The sequence below is a fragment of the Telopea speciosissima genome, chromosome 2 (genome assembly GCF_018873765.1).
Source record: "Telopea speciosissima isolate NSW1024214 ecotype Mountain lineage chromosome 2, Tspe_v1, whole genome shotgun sequence".
NCBI lineage: Eukaryota > Viridiplantae > Streptophyta > Magnoliopsida > Proteales > Proteaceae > Telopea > Telopea speciosissima.
In genome coordinates, this window is record NC_057917.1 from 13949669 (window position 1) to 13961817 (window position 12149).

Consider the following 12149-nt stretch of genomic DNA (forward strand, 5'->3'; position numbering starts at 1 on the left):
ACAACGAGATGATCCACAGAAGGCAGCGCTAAAATGCCTAACCTAATATGAAGATCGAGAGTTTGAGAAAGAGAAGAAGAAGATTGAGGATATAAGACAACTGAAAAATCAGTAATCCAATGGGAAATGTTATTAAATTTTAGGGTCCTTTTAAGTGTCATGAGGAAAAGTGAAGTTGTTTGTTTCACTATCTTTTTTATCTAGTCTCTTAAGTCATTTTGGTGAAATAAATCATATGGGTAAAATTTGTAAATTAAACTCTAATGGAATCTTGTGGGAGAACTTTGCATCTCCCTCTTAATGGATAGAATGGGGCCGGAGTGAAGCTCCCTTACTATTTAATTGGAGTAGCCCCTATCATTATCATTTTCGGTGAATCCATGACCTTCTATTGTTTGAGCAAGCAGCAGTTATCTGATTCTTCGAGTAAGTTGCAATATCCCTGAGATAGGAATAGGGGGGATCCAAACTAATACATACGTAATAGAACTCTCTTTCGCCCAGCCTTATGAATCATTTGCTGGGCTGGCTGCTCTTTGTCCTGGGGGCAATGTCTGCTATCAAATGATGTGAGAAGGGAGTTTAGTGGGCAGGAATTGGAGTGAGCAGGAAAGGGGTCAGGTGAAACAATCGAGGCAGGTCCTGGATAAGCAAGAAGAACGAACGGGCCTCAATTGGAATTCTTTTATGAATGGTGTGACAATCAAATTGCTGTCCATATTACTTCAAATCCGATGTTTCATGAAAGAACGAAACATATTGAGGTTGGCTGTCAATTTTTTTGAGAAAAGTTGCAACAAGGGCTAATTTCTCCTTATCATGTTCGTACAGGAGAGCAACTTGCAGATGTATTTATATAGTCTTTGGGGGAGTGCACGAGTGGGTTATATTTGTAACAAGCTGAGCATGATTAACATATATGCTCCAACTTTAGGGGGAGTGTTATCGGTATTCATGTAGTCTCGGTATTAGTAAGCACTAATACCAAGATGAGAGAGGAGGGTAGTTTAGGTATTATTTGTTATTTATTTTTTATTCCTTTTACTGTGATGCCCTTAGTGATATTATATAATGAAGTTTAGTGGGAAATCCAACATAAGTTGTGCCTCCCAAATTGCACGATCATTTCTCTCTCAATTTCCTCTACTCTTCTCTTTCTTTTTTCTCATATTATTTACAAAACACATCCAACTCCAAACTATGAGGAAGGCCCCAACTTGCAGGAAAGAGATACATGTAAATATGATCATGGCCAAATATAAGATCCTACATTGCACAATAAGCATAGACCACCCTCATCAATAGCTCCAAGTCAAGGATCTTGTTTTTAAAACCAAACAGAGGATCTTTATCCTCTCAAGTGTGGTGCATTGCCCAGTGCATCTCACTTGTGTATTTGACAGTGCACTGAGACACTGAGTAGTGCAACTTTAAAGTTCATCCTCTCAATCTCATGGCCACCGTCAGATGCACAAGTAAGGTGCACTGCCTAGTGCACCGTACTTGAGATGATAAAAATTCTTATTCTTGCTGCTTTCTGGATTTGAGATGTACCTGTGAAGAAAGAGCTCGCAATAAAGCTTGATCAGTGGAAATGATAAAAAGTATCGATTCCGAGGAAAAACAGGAATCTCGAAGCCAACCCCAAAATAGCAGTCAATTTTGAACGAGGCTACACTGAATTTAGCTCCTCTAATTTCATTTGTTAATGTCCGAATTTAAAGGTTAATCCAACAAAGGAAAACCAATCCACCCATTATGATGCACAACATTTTTCCCGTGTTACTGATAAAGATAAGAGACAAAAGGAAGTGCAACATCCTTTGTGCAGGGCCTACCACAACAGTGGGCATTGAACTTCATCCAATGTGGGAGGACGAGAAAGCTAATCTGAACTATTTGGACTAATAAAATGCATGCCACCTGAATTGTCCACAGCAAATTTGGTGATCCAACCATGGATTCAAAAATTGGAATCAAATTAGATGAATCTTCCTGATAATGAAAAAAAGTGTTTTGCCCAATTCAGATCAAGTTCCAGCCGATTGGAAACAGAATTAGTTTGGAATCCAAGCAGGTCAATCTCGATTCCAAGTATTTAAACCTTCCTGCTCAGGTTCGGCTTGTCACACATTTATTGAAGCTTTGTTTCTCCACATGGCAAACAGCCCATTACGCTGGCATGGTAAAACGAGTTGGGTTCCTCTCCCCTGCAGGTAACCCCCCCCACCCCCCATCGAGTCCAGCTCACGTTCACGTACGTGAGCGTACGAGAACAGCTCCCAGCTGTACAGATGGAGTCCACCTTGTGGGACCCACATGGATGGATTCCATCTGAACAGCTGGAAACTACTCTCATACGCTCACGTATGTGAACGTGAGCCCAACTCCACCCCTTCTCACACCATCCATGGGGTGTTGAGGGGTGGTTACCCGTAGGGGAGGGGCTCTGTATTCTGGTAAAACAGCCACGGCCTACTACCTGAAAATAAATGATCAGATAACAATCTAATGGTTCTGCTTCAAACAAATCGTAACATGTCAAATTCAAAATGACAAGGATATCTGATTTAAGATTGGACAAGTAATGCACCATTTTACAATAGGTACACATCCTTAAAAAGCTCAGCAACCCTGTCGTTTTTTTTTTTCAAACCATGGTCGAATGCTAGCAATTTTCAAATGGATACCTAAAGCCCTGATTCTCCCGAGTATGATTCTTATCCAAAAAAATTTATAAATTTAAAACTAGAGTTATGATTCTTAAAAAACAATTAGAATTTAAAACTAAATACAAAGTTTTCCTCCACTCATAGAGGATGGTTCATCCACCATCCTAGGATTCACAAACCAACCCCCCTAGGGTTTTAGTATGTTTCACAATATCCTCCAGATACCCATTAACACACTCTCACGCCTCTCAATGAATGGAATCCTATTCACCATAGGTGAAGGGAAATTCGGTCCAACAAACTAAAGTCACTATATTCTACAAAACTTTTTGAACCACCATTAATAAGCCTGCGTCAGAGTCTACAATAAACTGTTTGTCACTATACTCTACAGAACTTTTTGAACCACCATTAATAAGCCTTTTGGACATGACATTTTTCTGGAGCCACTATCTGTGACACTGTTAAAAAGCTTGTTTTCGGCTCCGCTATCTATCACTTTTGGATGGAAAGGAATCTCAGAAGATGGACCTCCAACTCTCGATCTTTTGATTTGATTTGAAAAGCCATCTCTTTTGATATTTCCTCCAAGCTTAGCTTCACCCCTATTAGGTCTATTTTCGATACCCCAAAGATCAGACACATTGTTGTATCCTGGGGCCTTGATACTCCTCTTTTACAGCCCCCCCCCCCCCACCTCTGCATAGGTTGGATTGTGGCTTTGCCCCCCCCCCTTTTTTCCCGCCCCCTCCTGGGGTTTGGTAATAGAATTTATTCACCAAAAAAAATAAGCCTGCGTCAGAGTCTACAATAAACTGTATGTCCTGGCAAAGCAAATTACCCCAGGAAAACACATCACTGTGGCTTTCCCAGAATCAAGACTTTGCGAGAGAAAGAGTACCTTTGCATCAACTTGAACGATTAAACAATTTCCAACCAAATAAAAAGAATGATTAAACAATTGGCTTTAGAAAATTTGACAGAAACTGTAAGACACAACCAAAAATAAATACAAAAGGATCGATTGTCATTCCAGCTCGTCTAGTTTGATCTCATACTGTTCATTGGTCGAGAGGATTTTTACACCAACCATTCCTCTTTGCCACTCTGAATTTCCCACCAAGATCAGTCTGCCAGCATTTATCCTAGCTGCGCGCTTGAACACCCTGTAAAGGAGATAGAATACAACATAACCAGAGAATCCGAAAGATATGTTTCTAGGATAAACTCAGAATTTGGCTGATTATTTTTTTAAAAGGGGGGGGAGGGGGTGGCCCATCACAAGGAACTAGAAAAGAAACCTGAATACCTGATTAATAAGAAAAATAGGATTTTCCAAAACACAATCTAAAAAAAAAAAAAAAGGATAAACTGAGAATACCATTTGAGAGGTTTGTTCTCCAAGACAAGGTCAACACTTTGGCCTTTCTGTCTCAGGATGGTTGCAACTGTGGCAGCAGCTCCTTGGAGCTCCTGGTCCAGTGAGCACACGATATTCTCTACCTGGGGACTAAGATCTGGTAGAAGCCCCTTATCCTTGAGCAACTGTCAATTCATATCATTTGTCAAGTTAGAATAAAATAAAAAATGAAGCACAGTCAATAGCAATGTTAAAGGAGGACTACCTAGCACAATAACAAGCATGAAACTACCAGAATGCTATGTCAACATAAGCAACCAAAAACTATGATTTCTCATCTTCAAGTTACAACTGATTGCATGATGTACACTTCTACAGCCCAGGAAATTACTAGATCTCCAGAGGTTATAAGCTATAAACCACCAAGGTAACCCAAGATTTACACTAACTAAACATTATTTAAGATTTTGTCAACTTGGATAGCAGGAGGCCCGCTGATTAATGAGATGGAGGTCCATGTATATTAAACATTATAAGATAGGCTGCATTAAATAACAATGATTGGAAAGTATGCAAAAGCAGGCACGTTCCAAGTGATGTGATTGTACAAAAGGGAATACCCAGTGCACAAGGCTCCCGCCACTGTGGGTCTGGGGAGGGTCATAATGTATGCAGCCTTACCCCTGCTTTTGCAAAGAGGCTGTTCCAAGTGATGTGATTGTATGGACATATTTGGAAGAGTACTCCTTTTCAGATGCCATTGAAAAAGAGACAATAAAAAGGTGCCATTCTTACTTCCACAATGACAGCATCTCCAAACCCAAAGCCACATGCTGGAATGTCATCACCACCAAATGTGGAGAGCAGTCGGTCATATCTCCCACCACCACAAATGGCTCGTAGCTTTCCTTCTCTATCAAATCCCTGAAGAAATTTAAAAGGAAAAAAGAAAGGCATTAGATAAGAAAAAGAATGGAATAGTGGTGCTTTCTTTATAGACCCATAATCATGAGGATGCTGTAAATTTACTTCTTGCTGAACAATTTTCCCTTGATTGATGGGGCTATTTCCTTATATAGGATACAAATTGATATAGGGCTGCTCTTGATTTTTAAAACATTCTCGCTTTTTAGGAAGATATTTGCTGTTGTTCAATTGCCAGTGTTGTGGTGCATTTAAGACTTTATGGGCATAGGGCCTTATCTGCAATTTACAGACTTGTAAGTGCTTTAAATTTGCAAAGTAGGTAGGTAGCACATGATGCAGAGGAGCAGTTATTTGCAGTATCTGGATTCTAGGATTTTAGGGCTAATTTTAACAATAATTAAAAAAAAAATTCTGATTAGTTGTAAATGATTTTTTGTTGGGTGGTTGGGTGAAAGAAGTTTCTGACCCTATGAAGCATATATCATCATTCACATTTCACATCACTAAATTATATGTGAAACCATAAATGATACAGGACAACCATTAGATAACCATAAACTGATGCAGGATAAAAAGAAAACTCAAGGTTACATTTTAATGGCAAATAGTCGAGAAAGTAAGGATGAATATATTAAATGGAAATTAAGATTGTAGTTAGGGGAGTACAATGAGGTGTTAGACATGCTAAGGGAAAAACAGAGAATTGTAGAGTAGGTTAACAAATTGGTTTTAAAGAAACAGAAAGAAGGGGAGGGGGTGGCTAGGTTTCTGAATAGTCTACCAATAGAGCTCTCAAAATCCACCAAAAGGTTTCAACAAATCCAGCATGAGTGATCATTGAAGGAATACACTTCCAGAAACTGGATAACCCCCAGCAAATAAATTATTTATAACAAATTTCTTCCATCCCAAACCCCAAGTGCAGTTTCATATATTATATTTCAGTAGCTTACAAGAATAAGATAATCTGCCTTCATCGCTGGCAGGAGCATTGCGGATAACATTATCCTCTGCTCTGAAATTGTTCGTGGCTTTGACCAAAAATCTCACTCTCCCGCTGCCCTAATGAAGATTGATCTCCACAAAGCTTTTGACTCTCTAAAATGGGACTTCATCTGCAATGTTCTCTCTCAGATGGGTTTTCCCCCTCCTTTCATCCGCTGGATTTTTGCTTGCATTTCCACTCCCTCTTTTTCGGTTATTGTCAAAGGCTCCCCCTCCGGTTTCTTCCGCTCCAAAGCTGGAATTCGCCAAGGCTGCCTTCTCTCCCCCTTCCTCTTTTCTCTCACTCTGGAAGTCCTATCCAGGAGCATCCAAGCCAAAACTGACCTTCATCTAATCTCCCCCCTCCCCAAGTGTAAGCAGCTCAATTTTACCCACCTGGCCTTTGCAGACGATCTTATGATCTTTTCCAAAACCTCCCCTTCCTCCATTTCTGCCATCATGTCCTCCCTCCACCTCTTTGAGAGTCTTTCTGGCCTCCGCATTAACCTCCTTAAATCCAAACTCTTCCTCTCTGGAGTCTCGGACCTTGATAAAGATTCCCTTCTTCTTCTCACTGGTTTCTCTCTGGGCTCCCTACCAGTGAAATATCTTGGCCTCCCTCTCATCCCTGCTAGACTCTCCAGCCACTACTGCACCCATATGCTGGACATGATCCTCAAAAGCCTCCAACTCTGGAAAGGCAGGCTTCTCTCCTACGCGGGCAGGCTAGAATGCATTAGATCCGTGCTCCAATCCTCTTACATTTATTGGTGCGGCATCTTTGTCATTCCAAAAGCCACCACCAAAGCTATGGAGTCCCTTTTTGCTGCCTTCCTCTGGAAAGGGAAGGAATCCTCCAGATTTCTTCACCCGACCAGCTGGAAATCTATTTGCCTCCCCAAATCCAAGGGAGGTCTTGGCATCTGCCGCATCCGCGACTCCAACACTGCGGGAATCCTGAAACTCATTTGGAAAATTTCCACTAAGCATGACTCCATTTGGGTTCAGTGGGTCTACTCTCACCTCCTCAAAAATGATTCGATCTGGACCGCCACCATTCCCAAGGATGCCTCCTAGATCTAGCGCAAAATTCTCCTCCTTCGTCCTCTGGCCCTCTCCTCCTCCATCACTGACGGATCTTCCACCTCCTTATGGCTTGGCCCCTGGCATCCCTTTGGGGTCCTCTATAACTTCTTTGGCCCTAGGGCAATCTACTCCTCCAGGATACCAAAATCTGCCCCTCTGTCTTCTATCATCTCTCACGGCAATTGGTCCCACCCTTCCCCCCTTCCCCTCCCCCCCTTTCCCTGATCTGGGCCTCCCTCCCCTCCTTCCCCCTTCCCCCCTGGTCTTGCGGACAAGGTCTGTTGGCTTCCCTCCAACAATGGCCTCTTTAGTTTCAAATCAGCCTGGAACCTTGTTAGACCTCAAGCCCCTATTGTCATTTGGCACAAGCTTGTCTGGTTCAAAGGCCACATCCCCCGCCATAGCTTCCTTGCCTGGAGATCCCTTAACCACTGCCTCCCAACCCAAGCGTTCCTAGCCCACAGAAGAATCCCTACCCCCCCCCCTCTTGCATTTTCTATTGGAATGGCTCCGAAGACATTGACCACCTCTTTTTTGCCTACCCATTCACCTCCACCATCTGGAAAAAAGCCCTGTCGTTCATCTAGCCCCGTAGTAGAAGTATTCTTCCTTTCGCTCGTGAGTGGCTTTGGATGGTCATGACCTTCACTGGCTGCACCACTTGTGACACCATCGGCAAGCTCGTGTTTGGCGCGACACTCTATCACATTTGGATGGAGAGGAACCTAAGGAGATGGACTTCCAACTCTCGTTCTTTCGACCTGATTTGGAAAGCCATCTCTTGGGAGGTTTCCTCTAAGCTGGGTCTTCTGCCTCACAAGGCTTTTTTGGACACCCCAAGGAACAGGCATATTGTTGTTACCTGGGGTCTTGATAGCGCTCTGCTGCGCCCCCACTAGAGGGGGCCAGAGCTTCCCCCCCCTTTTTGTGGCTCCCCCTCTTATACATTTCCCCCCCTCTTTCTCCTCCTCGCCCTCCTCGGGCTTTGGTAATATAATTTTTTATTCACCAAAAAAAAAGATAATCTGTAATGGAGACCAGCTTTATCGGCTTTGAGTTTATAGTACTCTCCTGATGTTTACATTGCAAATAGTTATATCAATAATTCATGAAACATTGGCTGAATTGGAGCATAAGGAAAGGACTAAAAGAAGAACCTAACCTCAAAGACGATACCAGTATAATAGGCAAGGCCACGGACAACAGATGCATCAAACTGAATCCATTCAGAATAGCCAAACTTTTCAGCAAGTGAAAAGAGTTGTTTCAATTCAGCAACAGCATCTCCTGCAGCTCCAAGGATCTCTACATGTACACAAGTTACATCATTAGAATTTACAATAACATCAAACATCATGGTAGCGACAAACAAACTTGAAGACTTTTGGGGAATTGTGACTTGTGTCAATTTGAGACACCAGCCAGCTTTATTTATAATAGATGATGAGGTACAAGTACAATAATGCCCCTAAGGAAACACTAGACAAAATCCTAAGGACAGTTCTAACCTTATACCCATATTACAACACTCCCCCTCAAGTTGGTACGTAATATCACGCATGCCCAACTTGCACACAATAGGATGAAAAACCTTAATACTAACATCTTCAGTATACACATCAGCCAAGTGATCACCAGATTTAACAAATGGTATACAGATAACACCATGTTCGAGCTGTTCTTTGATGAAGTGGCGGTCAAACTCCCCGTGCTTTGTCCTATCATGTAAATATGTAATAGCCGATTTACTGTCACAACAAAGCATCACAAGAAGCTGGACAAAAACACTGAGATCTTGAAGAAGACTCTGAAGCTATAACAACTCACAAATATCATGAGTCATAGCACAAAATTCTGCTTCAGTACTTGATCTAGCAACCACAGCCTACTTCTTGCTACGCCAAGCATAGTCACCGCCTTGGGTCGCCTAACCGCCGTGACAACTATGACGCCAAGTAATAAGATTCCCACCAACATAAGTGCAAAACCCTGAAGTGGACCTCTTATCATCAGGAGAACCAGCCCAGTTAGCATCTGTAAAGGCTTCAACACGCATACGATCATGAGAAGAGGAGAGAACCCCTTTTCCTGGAGTAGACTTCATGTATTGTAGGATGCAAAATACTGCTTCCATATGACTAGAATAGGGATTGTGCATATACTAACTAACTAAACTCACAATATAGGCAATGTCAAGACGAGTATGAGAGAGATAAATCAACCTGCCTACCAAACTTTGATATCTGCCCTTGTCGACTAGTTCTCCCTCTTTATTTCTAAGGTGTGCATAAGCTTCAAGGGGTGGGGTGTATCTCTAGGCTTACGCCCAAGCATTCCAGTCTTAGATAATAGATCAAGAATGTACTTTCGTTGAGAGAGAAAGATACCTTTTGATGAGCAGGGAACCTCGATACCAAGAAAGTAACGTAGAGATCCCAAGTCTTTATTCTCAAATTCTTTTCCCAAGTAAGACTTCAGATTAGATATCTCTATAGGGTCACTTCTAGTGACAACAATGTCATCGCCATAGACAATAAGAACAATAATGTATTCACCCAAAAAAAAAAAAAAAGAACACTAATGTGATCACTTGATTTCTTGATAAATTATGTGTGATCAGTGTTACTCTGTTTATACCCAATAGATACCATAGTCTTATGAAACTGGCCAAACCAAGCCCTGGGTGGTTGCTTCAACCCATATAGTGTTCGTTTCAGCTTGCGTACTTTCCCTTGAGTGTCTTTGTTAGAGAAGCTAGGAGGAATTTCCATATACACCTCCTCCTCAAGTTGACCATGCAGGAATGCATTCTTGACATCAAGTTGTTGTAGTTGTCATCCCCAGTTTATAACACATGAAAGAATAACTCGAATAGTGTTAACCTTGGCAACTGGAGCGAAGGTGTCCTGATAATCAATCCCATATGTCGAGGCAAAGCCCTTTGTAACAAGCGTAGCCTTGTAACGATCCACAATGCCGTCCATTTTCTGTTTAACTGTGCAAACCCATTTGCAACCTACAATTTTCTTATCTCGAGGAAGAGAGACTAATTCCCATGTGTCATTTTTTCCAAGAGCCCCCATTTCGTCATTCATAGAATCTTTCCATTGTGGGTCTGCTAGAGCCTCTTACCAATTTTGAGGAATGGAAACAAAGTACAAAGAAGACACAAAAACACGATAGGATGGAGAAAGGGAATTATAAGACACAACATGAGAAATAGGATGTTGAGTGCAAGTTTGTTTACCTTTCCGAACAGCAATAGATAAATCAAGAGAAGGATCAACATGATCACTAAGTGAAAGAGACTCACCTAATGGATGGTTGGAACTATAGATCCTGGATCAAAGGAAGGCGGTTGATTGGGTAGAGTAGGCACAATTGCAGTAGTGGTATCAACTAGCATGTTCCAAACACACCCATAAACATGTAAAGGCTTAGGATATGACATAGACTCCCCCTGAAATTGTGATTGAGGCTATGCAGACTCCCCTTAAATAGATTCATTTTCTTGCTCTTGAAATATTGGTCCATGAAGTGGAGAAACCATCGACACATCTTCCCTAATAATATTGTTCTCCCCCTAAAGAGGTGTCGAGGGAGAGTAATAAGCTTCAGACTCATGAAAGATCACATCCATGGTAACCATGACACGGCGGGAAGGTGGATGATAACATTTGTAGTCTTTTTGGGTAGCAGAGTAACCAATAAATATACATTTGGAATCAAGTTTGCTATGAGGGTGATGGATACGAGCAAAACAAACACACCCAAAAACCTTAGGAGGAACAACAAAGGAAGAAGAACCCTGAAAAACAGAGAGGGGACACCGAAAATTTAACACACGAGTAGGCATCCGGTTAATAAGGTAAGTTGCAGTGATAACAACCTCACTCCAAAAATAAGTAGGGACTTGCATCTCAAACATGAGGGAATGAGCAACTTCCAGAAGGTGATGGTTTTTGCGTTCCGCCACACCATTCTGAATAGGTGTATCAACAAAACTGGTCCGATGTATGATACCCTAGTCAACAAAATAAGATCGGAACCACCATCTTTATACTCGGTTCCATTCAGTTCAAAGAATTTTTATTTTAGCATCGAATTGGGTTTGGACCTTGTTGTGAAACCTTTGAAAAAACTGAAATTAATGTAGCTCTAGATAGGAGAAAAATCCCACTAGAGGCCAAGCAATAGGATCTAAAAAGGGCTGCTGGTTTGATTGGGCAGAATTAGGGTTTTTAGGCTAAATTCTAGGGTTATGTATGGGGGAATGGGGTAAATTATATCTGATTTTAATAGGCAGGCTTAGGGGAAGCTATTAAAACAGATTCTAACAAGTTTTGAATCAAAATTCAATTTCCAGAATTTTTAGGGTTAGGGTTTGGGTTTTAGGGAAACAACCAAGTAGTCAAAACTAGGGTTTATAATGGGAATCTGACCCAGCGGTTAGGGTCGAGTGTTCAGGTGTGTAGGAGGGAGGTTCGAATGTAATATGGACAGATTCTGATGGGTGATTAGCTCTAGACAGAAATTAGGCTATTTTGGGTTTTTTGGGGTTTAAATGATGGAAGGGGAATCTAGGGTTTTGATGGATATTTGAGACTGCAGGTCTGGTCGAGTGGAGGGGTTGGTATGAGGGGGCTCTGGTCTGACTTTTATGAAAAACAGATGAAGGATGAAGGCTGGACAGGCTCTAGATGAATTAGGGTTTGTGGGATTCAAACTAAAAATAAAGGGGGAATCGATTGGGATGGAGGATGACAAAATTTAATCATTCAAACTTACAGCAGGAATCCACCGGCAGCAGCTTGAAATTTGAAGAAACCTACCGATCTTCCCGATGCAAGGAGTCGCAGGAGTCCACCCACCCTATCCACCTTGAAATCCACAAGGATATACACTCACAAAGGAGCAAGAACAGCAGCAGCAGCGACAGTCTTTTTTTATTCAAAATTCAATGTGGGGGAGCCTCCACGATTTACTTTATTTATTATATGGCTTTATGCCAAATCCTAATACAAATTAATGACTTCTCCTTCACAAAATCGTGGAAGGGAAGGAATTAAAACTAAAACTAATAACTTAAAACAGTAAAAAGACCTATTTAACCCTACTAA

At 41.6% G+C, this 12149-nt stretch overlaps 1 protein-coding gene across 2 annotated transcripts in view; it reads right to left on the minus strand.

The window, feature by feature from the left end:
- Positions 1-12149, minus strand: part of LOC122651717 (histidine--tRNA ligase, chloroplastic/mitochondrial-like) — a 28286-nt gene that overhangs the window by 5516 nt on the left and 10621 nt on the right. The window contains exons 8-11 of one of the 2 annotated variants that reach the window (XM_043845217.1): positions 8192-8334; positions 4828-4956; positions 4054-4217; positions 3684-3838 (exon numbers count right to left, since the gene is read on the minus strand). In XM_043845217.1, coding sequence (XP_043701152.1) covers positions 3700-3838; positions 4054-4217; positions 4828-4956; positions 8192-8334 — 575 coding nt within the window. In that variant the 3' untranslated portion in view covers positions 3684-3699. Of the gene's footprint in view, positions 1-3683; positions 3839-4053; positions 4218-4517; positions 4618-4733; positions 4957-8191; positions 8335-12149 lie in introns of those variants that run through there. The other variant, XM_043845218.1, reaches the window with a different exon arrangement.